This window comes from Falco punctatus (assembly GCF_963210335.1).
Source record: "Falco punctatus genome assembly, chromosome: 3".
NCBI classification, from domain to species: Eukaryota; Metazoa; Chordata; class Aves; order Falconiformes; family Falconidae; genus Falco; species Falco punctatus.
Window position 1 is genome coordinate 62,711,723 of NC_137582.1, and position 16,099 is coordinate 62,727,821.

The 16,099-nt window shown below is 40.7% G+C and overlaps 1 protein-coding gene across 2 annotated transcripts in view; it reads right to left on the reverse strand.

Annotated features, from left to right (window-relative positions):
• Positions 1-7,004: 7,004 nt before the first annotated feature.
• The window catches only part of PTPN2 (protein tyrosine phosphatase non-receptor type 2), a 32,955-nt gene continuing 23,860 nt past the window's right edge, over positions 7,005-16,099 (reverse strand). Inside the window, exons 8-10 of one of the 2 annotated variants that reach the window (XM_080378106.1) lie at positions 13,478-13,668; positions 11,974-12,075; positions 7,005-7,363 (exon numbers count right to left, since the gene is read on the reverse strand). In XM_080378106.1, coding sequence (XP_080234232.1) covers positions 7,342-7,363; positions 11,974-12,075; positions 13,478-13,668 — 315 coding nt within the window. In that variant the 3' untranslated portion in view covers positions 7,005-7,341. Of the gene's footprint in view, positions 7,364-8,056; positions 12,076-13,477; positions 13,669-16,099 lie in introns of those variants that run through there. The other variant, XM_080378105.1, reaches the window with a different exon arrangement.

The window sequence follows — 16,099 nt, forward strand, 5'->3', positions numbered from 1 at the left end:
AGCACACAGAGATTCGGCAACTGTTGCAAGAGGGTAATTTACTGCTGTACAATTTTTTGGAAAGCTGAATCTGCCAAGCTGGTCAAAAACTTTTGCCTTGAACCGGTAAATACTTGGAGTATTTCTTAACTTTAAGCACATGTTCCTGTGTAAATCACAAGAACTACTTACTGTTCTTATGCAGTGCTGAATCTGGAACAGAGTATTCATTTTCCTTGATGAAAATCTGAGGTTCTAAGAAGTCAGAAGTCCTGGTTTGAGCTTCAGCCCTGATAGCTAGCAGGGTGTATCAGATTTACCAGTAACACCCGCAGCTGACCTTGGAACAAAGCTGTAGGAGATAACTGTTCTCCCTTCGGTGCACTGACCCTGCACCATCTGATGAGCATGTCTGGTTTGAGTAGGGGCTTTGCTGGTGGGCTGCTAGAGAATAGGTCAAGGAAGAATGGCCAAGCAGTTTAAACATACTCAGAACATGAACTCTGTTATTTTAGATGAGTGGATGGATATGGGTAGGAATAATACTTTGAACTGACAGCTGCTACATGGAATGGTAGCTTTTAAAGGGGGCAAAATATTTTAACTTGGGGAGCTCTGTTGGAATCACTGAGCAACGTGATGGAGGTGGCTGCTTAAATCAGCTGTACCTTCCTGAAGTTCTCCTTGAGATGAAAACTGTTTTTCAGAAAGAAGGGGACGAATGCCTACCCCTGCGTTACCTTAGCATAGGTCCTTCTACTAGACAAGCATGGCAATGTTCCTGCATTTTTGCAGGGCTCAAATAATTATGACTGTAATGACTGTGAAGAAGCAGCCCTGATTTTTTTACATGAATTTGCAAGGTACTGAACAGCACCTATTAGAGCCAGCTCTTCAGCCACAGCTTGTGTATTGCTTATGCAGTAAGTATAGCTCTTTGGAAACAGTTACATATGCACTGGCGATGCTTCGAGAGGCTTTTCAAACTGTCACAGGATGTTGGTGTGAAGTAAAAAAGGAATTATCAACAGGCACAAGCTTTTAAGTTTCTTAGGGCTTTTTTTTGTTGTGCTTTTGTTGTGTTTGTTTTTTTTTTTTAAAAAAGGTGATTGTGTAAGTTTATTTAGCTGGTTCCATTTAAGTACTTAGTTCCTTTGGATCAAATTAACTGCTTCGTTTAGGTCTCTTCACAAGTGTTGTTATTCTAGCACCTGTGAACTTCAGCCATGCTGCTCTAAACTCATTTAATACCTCTGCCATCTGCAACCTGGGGTTCTCAATGATGCTTAGTATTGCAAACAAGTTGGGGAGTATGTGTGTTGCATTGCAATAGATTAAATTTCAATCAGAATTAGTATGGCTTGGAATAAGAAGCTTTGATAAAAAGGTAGAGGAGGAAAAACCAGGATTCTGAAGCAACAGCAAGGGAGTGTTTGATCACCAGGCCACAGCAAAGAAGCATTCAGAACTTTTCTGAGGCATGAGAGTTGTTTTTTCTGTCCTTTCACTGATTACAGATAAAGGTGCAATTTCTTATGAAAATATTCTTGCAAATAGCTTAGGCTTAGCAATTTTTGTTACTGTTGTTTTGACTAAATCAGTACTTATGTTACAAACATCTTGGGTTTGTTTGGTTTTTTTAAACAAAGATCATGACTCTTTAAAAACACATCTTAAAAATTCAATTCTTTTAACTGTTTGCAAATAAAACAATGCAATTTGGAGTGCAAGCCAACCAAGATTCTTTAACGCTTTGTGAGTGTTTCTAAATACAGGTATGCTGGTAGTCCCATAGGGTTTGTGTGTTGAAAGGAACGGCGGGCAGGTGGCAACACCCTGCTGTTGGAGGTTAACAGGGACTCAGAATAAAATCATGGCTTCAGAGAAGATGTTGCCCTACTACATGCTGTTCCTCCAGTAGTTATACACCTGAGGAAAATCCGTTTGTGTGCTCGGAGAATACAGCATACGTGAAGGCAGCAGGTAAGCTGTTTCTAAGATAATGCCAAGACCCCTAAGAAAACAAAGTAGCACTTGAATGTATTTTAACCTAAAAGCCCTGTCATACAGTTAACTAGCAGTAGCTAGGATGGCTTTCCTGCCCCCTTTCCCTTAAGATATACTTCTTAACCTTTTCGTCTAAATCTTGCAATACTTTTGCGAGAAAGGCAGGCAATGGAAAATACAAAATTAAGATTTGTTGGTCTTATTCTCTGTTTTTATTGATTGGAGTGACTGACCTGTATAGCCATACTAGTCATGAGCAGTTCTCCACTGCTGGCATCTCTTTTCAGCTACTAACAAGAAGTAGGAGGCATGAAATCTAATATTTGCAAGCAGTTAAAGGCTGAATTTTTTTTACAATTTTATCACTCGGAGCTCTTCTAAAATTCTCCACACTCTCTTAAGTTATGATGAACTCCTTGCTCAGAATTGCATCAGCTTTCTCATCTCCTGCGTTTGTCTAGTTTCAGTGTTACACTGTTCCGCTGTAGATTTTTTCCATGAATGCACAGATCCTCAGAACAAGAGTTAAACTACTCTGTCCTCCAGCTAGGAGTTTGCATGTATGACAATGTTACCTGTGGTTGTTGGACTGGTAGTTTTAACCAGCAAGATACCTCAGCTTACTGTTAACAGAGATTGATGGTTGTAAAAATGATTCCATAGCTCGCTCTTCCAATCAGAAAGGAGCAGTACACAGTGGATCACTATACTGCAGAAAAGTCTGCTCTAATTCTTGGCTTATAAGCTACTTAGTGATAGTAAAGATGAAGCCTTGACCATTCCAGACAGACAACAAACTGTTTTTTTACCATATTGTGAAAAATAGTAAGCCTTATGGCACAAAAAGTGGTTAAGATTCCCTACCGTACTGCTCATTATTTAAAAAATAGAAGTCAGCATCTGAATTGTGGTATCTTCTGATGTTGCAACTACAACTATTAAGCTCTTAACCTGAAACCCTCACCACAGAGGCCAGATTGCTGCTTTCAAGCATTGTCTTTGCTACAATTGGGAGACATTTTCAAAACGGCACAATCGCAAAGAGTTTCTTGGACTTTAAGAACTGATTAATAGAGCAAGTGGTAAGGTAGAAACATGTTATAAAGCATAAAAATAGACTGAAGCTGTTCATCAAGTACTATAAGCAAGAAAAGAAAAGCTACAGCTTATTTTTTTTAATCAGAAGCTTAACACAGCAGAATGGTAAGTACAAGAAAACTATGGGAAGCAGCAATGAGCTTTCAGAAGTGGTGGCAATCCCTTTTGGGCCCCCCTTTGCATCAATGCTGATGCAGTTTGTGCTGCTAACAGAGAAGGACAGGGAAAGGAGTCTGTGCAAGGTATACTCAGGTACCTGAGTCAAGGGGGAGAGAAGCCTGTACTGTTCCAAACTCAGGAAATGGTAAGATGCTTGAACAGCAGTGAGTTCAAACACCGTAACAGAGAGGGAGACAACGGTGAAGAAACTACTAGAAGGTGATGGCAAATCATGGATGTGAGATGGTGCAGTTCCGGAGTTGGAAAGTGAGAATTAACCAAAATGTGGTTTTAGGAATTTCCACAGGCATCCAGACTAATAAGCTGGTGAGTCAACATGCCGATGCAGTTAGGGAACACAAAGGCTGTGCGTAACACAAGGCAAGTCTGATACACCTAAAACAAGTTACAAAAACCAGCCGTATTTGAAACTGAGATGAGTGCATAAACTGCTGTGAGGCAAAAGGGAGAAATGAGCGCGTCTGCTTTTCCCGTTACTCCCAGTGCTCAGGGTGGGAGGCACAGGCCAACTGCTGTGGGACAGAAGCTTTTTTGCAGACACTAACTGGTCTGTAATTGCCCACCGTACAGCCACCTGAGGCAACGGCGATGCTTTTGCTGGGGCAGCTGTTGTCCGGCACTGTAGGAGCTCTCTCCAAGTACCAGAGTCAGGCACTGGTGTGAGCGATGCGGAAGATGGGCTCCATGCTGGACAGGTGAAAACTTTCTCGGGCTTTGTTTTTTTTCCCTTCCCTCTTCTGCGCCACCCCTAACTCCCTACCTGTTGGGTATGCATATTTAGCTACCTGTGTTCCAGTATGTTGCTTCTGAACTTTTAATCTCTATTAAAGTAGGCGTCAACTAGAATGGCTGGCTTTAAAGACTTGCTGAGGATGATAATCCCCTTATATACTTTTATAGTTGTGACCAGTAAGACATGCAATGGAGTAGAGGAGGAAAAAAGACAGGGTCGAGTGTTGTTAAGCACTAAAGGATTCCATGTAGCTCTTAAGTTACTACAGGGTGTATACATATATATAGCAAGAGGACAAATAGAATCAGTTAGGTTGGAAAAGACCTTTAAGATCAAGTCCAACTGTTAACCCAGGACTGCCAAGTCCATCACTAAACATGTCCCTAAGCCCTGCACCTATGGGTTTTTTAAACACCTCCAGGGACGGTGATTCCACCACCTCCCTGGGCAGCCTGGTCCAAGGCTTGGCCACCCTTTCAGTGAAAAATGTTTTCCTGTTATCCAACGTCAACCTCCCTTGGTATAAGTTGAAGACATTTCCTCTTGTTCTGTCACATATTATCTGGGAGAAGAGGCCTACCCGCACCTGCCTACAAACTTTCAGGTAGTTGTAGAGAGCAGTAAGGTCGCCCCAAGTCTCTTCCTCTCCAGATGAAAGAACCCCAGGCTCCCTCAGCTGCTCCTTGTAAGATCCGTGGTTCAGACCCTTCACTAGCTTCCTTACCCTTCTTTCAAATGAATTATGGAGGCATGGAAGGCCCAGACAAAAGCAATGAAGGTGCAGTCATTTGCTTCACCATGTTTTTCTTAAATGAGCCATAGATGCCAAGTACCTCCTCAAGAGGCACTGATGAGTAGAACCTCAAGGAGAAGGAAAAAGGGGAGCACTCGGTACTGTTGAGTGCTTCCTAAAAGAGCAAACCCTCCAGGCTTTCACTGTTCCCTGTGGAAAAGGTACTGATTTTCACTCTTCCAGACATATCAGTCCTTACTGGGACAAGGAGGCAGCTCCCCAGGCGGCAGCAGCTGTCCTCACTCTCTGTGGCCCCAAGAGACCGGTGCAAGCCGCTCCCAGCTTCTCCAGCTGCCCCAGGACACGTGAATCCAACTGCTGCACCCACCTTTGCCACCGCCCTTTGCACACCAAAATCCTGAACAACGCAGAGGTTTTGCCCTCTTATGATGGCTAATAAAACCAAAATCAAGTAGCCTCTGCAACAGTTTTCTTGAAGATGGAAAAACCCGAAACCACAGAAGCCAGTAAATCACAGCTTTTCCATTTGAAATTCTGCAAGTCTATCATTCTTCTAGTCCCATTTCTTTAAGGCTGCAATTAGACACTCAGTTGTCCTTTTTCTCTCAGAAAGTAGCCTCTCCCCTCACCGTTTAAAATACATCTTCCCAGTAATAGTCAAGAATCATGGTCCTGCATAGAAATAACAAGTGCACGTCAGAATTCCCTGAGCCAGTAAGCCAAGCCTTCTGCTGTCACAGGGGAGCCCTCAAGAAAACCTGACAAAGCTCTGTTGTCAGAACCACCGTACCTTTATCTCCTTTGCCTGTTCATCTAGGCAGCCTGACATCAAATAGTCCGGCAGCTCAGTAGATACAAGCCCTTTAAAAACCAAAAGCCATCAGCATTGTGATTTTAGAAGAGGCTACTGTGTGACAAGGGCCAAAGTACAAGGCCCCACAAGATAAAGCAAATCAGTTGCGTATTTGGTATTTATCTGTGATAGCAGCTAGTAAAATGATGAAGCACATGCGTGTTCCCAAGAGTCATACACCTTATGCTTGCTTACAATTCACAGAGAACAAAAATAACAAAAACATAAATCACAGCTGAAGGTAGAAGGCATGACTGGCTGAAAGCCATATCCAAAGATGTATCAAGTGGTATAAACATGTATTCAACAACAGGGTTTATTGCAGTGGTTTTGGCAGACCTCAGTCTCTCATTATAAACACTCTTGGTCTCACAGCTGCACCTGAAAATGAAAGCTGAATCAAGTTGTCATGTTTTCTCCTCCAACATAGGCTAGGAACAATATTAATCTGAAGAAGTTGAAATACCTCAACAAACCACTCTGGTGATTTAGACTACTTCAAGACGGTGTCAAGCATATCTTCAGCTCAAGTAATGGCGTTAAGGACTCCCCTGATTCAGCTTCACCTTCAAGTTAAACACAGCTCAACATAGCTGCTTTCAGTTCAGGCTGCTGCTTATTTTAGCAAAAAAAAGCCCTGTTGGCCTAGTCTCCCCCCTCTTCCACGCTTTACTTTCAGTAACCATTATTTGTACAAAAACCCGTTACAAAAATATGCAAAGTACAAATTACATATAAAACCCCACCACATGCTGGTTTAGACAGTCATATTAAAGATTTTTTTTGGTGAATTACTGTTTATCTGAACCCCTCAGAGACGGCCAGCAAATGCAGAATTTAGATCAGCTCCTGTTACAGCAGGTACAGAGCTGGAAACCCAGACTGAGCCCAGCAGCCCGCTGACAGGTGGTGTGAAGTAACGTATCACGCATACACCACAGCGATGGCACAATCCAAACCCCATTTAATTAAAGACACCATTGATTCTGTGCCTGGCCCTCAGCTCCCTTCAGTGATACACGAACCTGGGTAGGCAGAGGTCAGCTTTCCCATCTTTCCACCCTTCACAGCATCACCAACAAAACACTCTCCCTTCACAGAACTACTCCGAACGTTTTGTGGTATTTATAGCATAAGAAGGATTAACAAACCAACTGGTCAGATTAATAAAATAATATTCCTAGTGGTGTATCACAAAAGAAACGTGCAAGAGTTCCTCCTAGCTCAAACTACAATACTTTGCATTAATGAAAATATTTGCATAAAGCACATTCTAACCATTTTGCCATTTTCCAGTTAAGACAGGGTAACAGGAAACCTTAAGGCAAAACATTTCTCTTTCTGCAAAACAAGCTCTTAACAGTTTCTCCCTAACATAATGTGCACACAACAGCATACTGTCCATTTAAAAAAATATTTAATGCTGCCAAGAAGTATAAAAATACAGTAAGAATGGCAGTACAAAACAAAATATTTCCTAATTTATTTCTTTTACATCTTTCTACATTAATACAGGAATTATAAAAACACAAGACAGCAAATTATTTTGTTTTGCAAAGTAGCACGCTGCTGGTGGTCTTCATCCCCTCGGCGCAGTTTACGCTGTAAACAGATAACTGAGGTCTTCTTGGTACTTAACAGACCTCACTGTTTGCTCCCGAAGAGGGGTTCATGTCTTGCTTTGCATGTCAATAATTTGCAGTTTATAGCTGCAGAATATTCACAAGTCTTGAAGGCTTAGGTGTCAGTCAGTCTCGGCCTGCGACATACAACGCAAAAGAAAGTCACCGATTCAGTACACAGTACGGAGGGGGAAAAAAAAAAAAAAAAAAGAAAAAAAAATAGTAGTAAGAACACAGTGGGTTTGCAACGGCCTATGAACACCAGACAGCTTCTCATGCATTCCCTGGAGCAACTACTGACTATTGCTTGCCTGTAGCGAGCACTCCTGGAAAGCTGTTGATTTTCAGAATTTCAGAACTTCCATATTACGGTACAAGGTACACGCTTGCTGGAGAGCTTCAAGTATAGGTCTCAGTCCAGCAAAGCACTCACTTAAGCACGAGCACTGCAGAAGTCTTCTGGGGCCTTAGTGGGACTACAGAAGGCTGCACCTCGAAACACTAACATGGCTTCTCACGGCTTTGTAGGCCAATCCTGGCACAGCGCATGGAAATCAAGTTTCCAGGCAAAGGTTTCTTCTAGTGAGGAAGACATCCCAACACTGCACACTTTGTTCTTAGGGAAAGTAAGGCTCTACTCCGAGGAACACAGAAAAAAAACTTGGTCTTTACAGCACCAAATATACAATCTAGTACAAGTAAAAAGCTTCTAAGTTCTGCAAGCGCTACGCTGATTCATAAAGCAGCAGCTTTGCTCAGTTGAGCGAGACATTAAGATAATTTCTTCCACGTATTTATCCTTCCAATTTAAATAAAGACTCAGACAGAGATACAATTTTGAACACATTTATTTTTCGTACATAAAAATGAAAGACTGACCTAAAACTTTTGGGGAAAACAAAAAAGCCCAGGAAGACTACTGTGTGTTACGTCAGCTTTGCACGTTTTGTCCTCTGACTTAGGCCACTTGGGCCATGCAGAAGACTTCCTCTTTTGTCATCGTTAATCGTGCAGTCCTCAAGTGTTTCAGGTTTAACTATAATGCCAAGCAGCAAACTAATTGATTTGGTTAACATTCATTGAACTTTAAAGCTAGCCAGGCTTTGTAATTACCTGCACAATCCAATCACACATACATGCATACACATTTACACCTCTTCCCTTTTCAGTGGCATATATAAACTGATGTCAGTAAACCATTTTACTCAAGGTTCAACAGAATAAGCTGTTTCACTTGCAACATCTTACTTCCATAATTATTTTTTTTAAATTGCTATTTCACACTGAATTCAATTATTTTACTTAATACATTTCAAGGAAAATACAGATGTACCATCACTCTAAGCGGACTGTCCCTGCACCAAGAACAAAACTAGAAAACCTAAGAGATTCATTCCGAATTTACAACCCCCTTGCCATAAGGGTCTGAATGTTTGCTAATTATTTTTTTTTTTAACAAAAATATGCATCACTTGTAGACAAGTGTTCATCTGAGAGTCAAACATCATTTTATCAAATGCAAAGCAGCCCGCTATGTGTCAAGTATTCTGCCTGACATACTTCCAGAACAGAGGGGAAAACCCAACGCAGTAACGTCGCACCACGTGCAACAGCATTTTAGAAGTAGCACAGGACCAGCCAGCAGCCTGCCAGAAACTGGGGTGGGGGAAGGCAGGAAAGGGGCCAGAAGTCACGCCCTTCATTTTTACTCTGAAGCATTTCCTGCAATAGAGGAACTGGGATCAGTTCTTCATTTTGGTCTGTATCTGTTCCTATTTAACATCAAAGTTGTGCAAAACTGCTGCAAGTTTAAATCCCACAGAACAACGGAGTATGACAAGGGCTCAGTTTGCAGTAAAAAGAACAAGCCTCCCCCAGATTTTGGCTTTTCAAGGACTGCTGATGGACCAGAGACAAGAGTTTTATCCAAATTATCTTCTGGAATGTACTAAAAGGTTTAATGTTTTATTTCCCTTCCAGCTCTCATACTGTCATGAACTATTCACCATACAAAATAGTTTTGTCCAAGACTCTTATCGGTTCACGGTCCTTAACTTTTAACAGTTAAGACTCTCAAGATACCTACAATCATGGAACCAAATACACGTTTATAGATCAATTGTTGAATGTGCAAGTCCTGCTTTATTGCATAAAGACAGTAACAGTGTGAGGTGATATAAGATGGCCCCCTCCGGCCCTGCCCCACCCAGAAAGGAGGAAGGCCTGCTCAGGATCAAGAAAACAAAAAAAAAGCCAGAATTTAGAAGATGGAATCAGGAAAAAAAATTCAAGCAACAACTTGACAAGCCACAGTGAGAGCCCAGTGCCTGCAGGATACTGGTGGCCCAGGAAACCCCCTCTCATGCCAGCAGAAAGGCAATAAATGACTGTGATGTCACTAAAAGTTTTGCCTGTGCATTTTCCCTTGCTGCTTTTAAGTATTTAGAATAAAATCTGGAATATTTTTGTTACAAAAGCATTTATTACATTCCATGTGTTTTCCATAACCAAAATATCTTTTATAAGGCACATACATTTACACCTACTATCAGTTATAGCTGCTCTGGAAAACCTGTCTTCTCAATTTAAAGAAAAAAAAATCTTTTGCCAAGTCTCTTGTTGACCAAAATAGTCACTGCGGTTGTAAAAATTCTGAAATGTCTTAAAATATGTTAAGTGCCTGTCTATACTGTCAGAGCAGTCAGTAAGTCATTCTGCTACTGGAGCTGCACAGTTGCTCAGTAATGCCACAGAACAAACTGTCTTGCTTTACTGACGCACAATTTCCCAAATTCGGAACCGTATGAAAGTACACTTGTTCTCCTTATCTGGACCCTTAAACAGTTGTTTCCTATATAAACAGTGTAGTCCAAAACAGTATTAGCTATTGCAAAATGAGAGTTTCAAAGAGTAAACTCAGCTTAGCTTTGCGTAGTAAACATCACACTATTTGGGCCCCATGCCTGGTACGTTACTACTAAGCTTGAACTTACTGGAAACTTTTCAAGTCAATTCCTTTGGATAAGAAGCAAAGTAATTATCTAGCTCTTTCAGCATTTTTCAGCAGTAAATCCAAGAAGCTCTTTACAGAAGGAGAAAGAAAAAAAGAAAAAAAAAAAAAAGAGAAAAGAGGGGGGAAGAAGAAACCCCTCAAAATACCCAAGAGAAAATAACCAAGCTAGGAAAACGGAGGCAGAAAACACAACTTCTCTAAAGTTGCCCCACAAGGCCAACGCACTTGAATAAATAAAATCCAGGTTTCAAAGTGCAGTACAATGCTACAAATTATTAGGTCTCACCTTGAATGACAGCAAGCTACACACAGCCATATACAACCTTGCGTTCAAAGAGAATTTAAAGGCCAGAAAGTGATTTGTGTTGAATTACTATTCAGAAGGTGTTATGGCCCAACGAACAGAAAGGGAGCGCTCAACAATTTTAAAGTGACTGTAGCACAGATACTCCCAAAATTTTAAGTCGTCAAGTGCTTTACTGTCATGCCTCTAATCAGTGCTGGGGAACCTGAAAAGCAGTTCTAGACTTAGTGAAGTTACAGAAGGGGCTGATACAGCTGAACATACTGGGTACGGGAGAACACTACCAACATCTGTTTTCCATCAAAACCGCCCTTGGAAGTCCAACTATAGTTTCCTTTGATGTGCTTTCTACACCTACTACCGATGAATTAATTTTACTCTTTCTAGCAATTAAAATCTATAGACACACAAAACATTATGTTTTACATTTAATGGAATGTCAGAACTTTAACAATGCTGGCCTCCAAACAGTAGCTGAAGTCTGAATACATTAACCAACTTAACAGTATGCTTTTCACCAGGGGCTAAATTCTCAAAAGCCTTAAAAAAAATATCAAATTTCTAAGCCTCACTTAAATAATGAAAACTACAAAAAAATAAATAAGGAATGCAAATTAACAGAGTAGAAATTGTTAAGTGCTTCATCAGACCCCTAGCTGCTCATATCATAAATTGGAGAGTCAAAATATGGGGAATGGTTGCACTATTATTTTCATGCACAAATGATAATTACATTTTGTTTCAAAATCAAATTCTTTTTGGTCAGAAATTTGTACAAACTGAGCTTTTAAAAGTACAGTGAACTACAAAAAGATTAAATATGCCATTATAAAATATATTTATCCTAGGTCATAAGAATATAAAATGTTTATGTTCATGTCACTAGTACATTACACATTACACACAGTTAAGGATAACTTCTTTGCATTAATAATGTAAATAATACAACACTGTTTATTGCTTATGTCAGGCATGAAAATTTAAATCCAGACAGCCTTCAGTAGCTAAACCTCTGTGGTTCCAGGGTTTGCTTAAGATCTGGTAGAACACCATTTTAAAAAGTGTATAAACAATTGCAGCAAGTTTGTACCTGCTCATATAAACAAAAAACATCAATTTTGTTGGGGGCAGCAGTTCATTTTTGTAAGTACCTGCAGTGGAAAGTCCTGAGACGTTGACGTGTGATCAAGTTTACATCACTTCCCTATTTTACGTAATGGTCTGTACCCATTCCAGGTGTAAGGAATTTACTGCTTAAAGTCATACCCCTAGTCATTTAACCGCAGCAAAACTAGCTGCTGGAGCAGCCAGGCTTACTGTTTACTTACAAGGAATGTTCTTGAAAATACATTTTCCAGCAAGAATAAGCACCAACTAATATCAGCGTACCAAACCCAATCTTAGTGAGAATAGGTTTCCAATATAACCACCTTTTTCTTTTTCTTTCAGTCTCATTTAGCTTCTGCTTCATCTGCTGCAGCTTCTGCGCTGTGTTAGCTTTCCTATCCTCTCGCAGTCGTTTTCGGACGGTACTTAAAGAAAAAAGAAAGTAAACCTTAAATTGTAGAAGAGGAAAAAAGGCTATTAAAACATTAAAAACAAACCTCTTCCCAACACACTCCCTCGGTAGTTAATCCAACAGTAGCTTACAGCAGTAGCATATAAAACCTAAACCAAGCAATCTTTATCCTGTTTTAACAACCTTGATGCGGACAGTTTCAGGTCAGTGAAGCCCCATGAAGTAAATGACTTACGTAAAGACCTAAGTGGTGCTTGACCTACGTGTTCAAGAAGAAACAGAATTAGCTTAATTATCTGGGCTTAGTCTTTCAACCTGACAGTGCCTCATTTGGTGGCTGAGATTTTTTTGCATGGAGGCTGCTTCTACGTGCAACATCACGTACTTTGTGCAAATGTTCACACTACTTAAGCGTGTGCCTCCATTGCAGAGTTCACACTAGCCTCACTAATGTATGGATCCTAACCTACTCATGTCTGCATGCAGGTTTAACAGTACTCAGGCTGTAAGCCAAATCTTGATGAAGGACACAGGCTAAAAAATCAGTGGTGCGTTGTTATGCTATCACAGCTGACTTGTAATTCACGTAACTGACACAAAAACTGCCCATCAGGGCATTCAGTAAGCCATCTGTTATTTCAGAATTCCGGTCTATCTGCATCAAACTGCTGCTTCTCATCTGCAGCCCTTTGGGTCAGGCACTGCCGCCTCCTGTGCGCTGCACGGCTCGGCACAACCCAGCCCGGCTCCTGGGTCTCTGGCCAAGGGTCCGTGTTTGGCCACCTCCACGTGGGCAGGCCCAAGTGACACAGCGCCTCAAGCAATTCCGATGGCCATTCCCAACACAGCAGCTCACAGCTGAGGCATTAGGAACTCAAGAGGCAGAGAAACTTGACAGAGAAAGGCAAATTCACGTGACACAGCTAAACCACAGAAATATATTCAGAGTAGCAGATTTAACAGAAGTAGAGGGTAACATACGGCTTCAACAACAAAATTTCAATCACCATACAGAAAGTGGCGACAAGAATGTTGTGTTTCTGAGGTATCATATTTTTCTGAAGAGAAGTTAGCACTGTATTTAAAAATCAGTATCAAATTATCTTAGGCACTTTTAGGATCTAATTCACACTGCACAGTAGAGCTCACAGTCTGTAGGAAAATGCTTTCAAGTGTGAGATTTGGCTGCTTCAGAGACATTTTTCTTTTCTTGACACTTTAAACAATTAAACAACTTTATCACAAGGAATTACTGCAGTTGTATTTTTTAAATAATTAAGACAGTCAAATACCACCTGCCCTTTCCCTCTACTGAAGGAAGATCTTGAAGTTTTCTTTTCCTAAGAAAAGCATACAGTAATTCAGCCTTTCAAGAGAGTACCTGCCTCCTGAATGGTTTTCTTCATCTTGCCTACCTTTCAATGTTTCCGTCTGCGATATCCTGAACTTTAGTGGACAGGTCAGTATTTATTTTCTCCATTTGATCTTTGTTCTCCAGGCTTATGCTGTTCCCATTGTACTTCTCTGTGGTTATTTTGGTTGGGTGTGGAGGAGACTGCTCAGAACTCGGCGCTTGGTCCTCCTTAGAGAGCTCCTTCCACCGTTTCTGTGAACAAGAAGAACGTATTTCAAATATTCCCCTAACACTGAAGGCCCTGGGCCCAAGGTGTCTTCTAACAGAGGAGTCACAAAAGTAGATTAAAGGAACTACCAGATCAAGAACAAAAAAACCCCAAACCCAACAAAAACTAGATGAAGAAGTAAGGTTAGGTGAAGATGCACCTTCTCCAACAATGATCCCTTTCTGTACTTCCATACACGATGCTACCATGAAGGTCTGAGGCCACCAACTTTGGGGTTTGTACTGTCCACAGTAGCTCCACAATGAGGAAGCAACCTGTTTTGCATAGTCTTTCACTTTCTATCTCCCTCCTCTACTCTCTACATGCCCACGCTGTGCTGTTACCTTTCATGGCTCCAAAACACAGCAGGACCTTGTGTGCAAGAACTGCCTTTAAAAAAAGAGAACTGGAAAAATTTTCAATGCAAATGAAAAAAAATCTAGGGTTATTTACGCTGAAGTTGCAGCCTGCTACTTCACCTAGTGCTGAAATCCTTCAGACTGTTCACCATTAGGACAGTTACCCATCAGCCCAGAGACCTACTGCATCATAAAACCGATATTCACCTTGCTTTAAGAAGTAATCTGAAATGAGATGGAAGTAAAAAAACATAAAAGAAGATCAGAAGTAAAACTGGTTTGCTAGATCTCCATCCTAATGATGAACAGCCTGCAGGATTTCTTGCAACAAAATTTCATGCAAAAAAAACCCCTACAAAGGTAACAGGAAGAATCACTCCTAAAGCACTATCAGTTCTTTTCTCACACAAATCAGCCAGTCTATAAAGATATAGAATACCCTGGGGGAAAAACATCAGTTACTTTTAAACATCTACAATAAGAAAGATGAACTGAAAATTGACTTCACAAAATGAGTGTTAGATTCTCATCTGTGGAATGAATTCAAAGACTACTGGTCTAAACTATATATCAGACTCAGAGTGATGTCAAAAAAACCCAATTACTTATAAATGAACTGCTGGCAGAATGAGCTTTAACAATGAACCCACTCCACTGCAGAGGAGCTTCCAGTATTGATCCGAAATTCACAAAGGGAGTCTTCACATACAAGATACTTCACTATCAGGTATTTTCATTGTTTTGTCTTAAACAAAAAACCCAAAAGAGAAAGAGCCACTAAAAAAATGGAAAACCACTTTGCAGCTCCCTCTCACTGTCATGGAAAAAGGGCTCTGGAAGACATGGTTGCGTCCATAAGAGACTTGCTGGCTAAGGTAAGTACTAAATACATCTGGCATGAAAACCACTCAGGAAGAACTGAAATCTGAGACAATTTTACTACTCTTGTCAAAGAGAAGGAATTTCCCACCAAGAATTCGAAACATGTCATAACAATAGTTCAAATGACTGGTAATTTTAAGCTTAAACAATCCATGGCAAGAGTACATGAATGGCAGGACTGATAAAATAATGTACAACTTGGAGCAGGACAGGCAAGGAGGATATCTCAGGACCTGAAGTACTAACTGTGTCTTGTGAAACTGTATCTGGAAGAAACAAAGAAGTGAAGTTTGATTTGAGAAATGCAACAGTCCTTTAAATCATAACCAAAATGCCTGTGTAGGCGAGCTAAGACATAGAGCCTGTATCACCTTTTGGAATGAACGGAGATAACAGAAATGCATGTTAAGATGTTCAGTTGACAGAATCAGGTGAATGTCAGCCACAGTTTTTGGATTCCCAAGTTTTGGTACAAGACTAATATTCTTGCTCTCTACCTGCAAAACACATCTATGGATCTAAGGAATTCAGCTTTCTTTGTCCTTTCAAAGCCACAGATTTGTTTACTGGAGACCACTCATTTCAACAGATTATTCTGAGAATGATGGCAAGTTATTCTACTATGCTGTTGAAGCAAAATTACCTTTATTATGAAGTAATTTTACAGCAGTGAAAACTTCAATCTTGTACCACCTCACCCACTTAAAATAGTGCAGCGCTACAGTACAACAAGGAAGCAAGCAATCGTCTCAGCTACAGCACCACACAGCGCCACGCCAACCACACGCCTCTGCAGGGTTCAGGGCAGCCTAGGCAACTGTATGACCCTTTCAGCCACAGCTAGAAATCCCGTCACTGCTAAAAAAAGAGCTAGCTGACTTTGAAGGGAGAAATACTCCTGTTGAAGTACTGCCAGTTGATTTTCTGCACATGACACTGCGGCCCAAGGAAAAAAGCACTAGGACAGCTGCCTGCACTACAGAAAACACTGGTTTAAGAAAGATCATCTGAACAATCATAACAAAAGAAAAAAAAAAAAAGAACAAATGAAAAGTGAGTCTTCTTAAGCATCCGCTTAGTATGAAGAAATAACACACTTGAACTTGACAAGCAGTACTCTGAGCTGACAATACTCCCTTGTATCCAGAAACAAGAAATTCTGTGATGGGTGTTC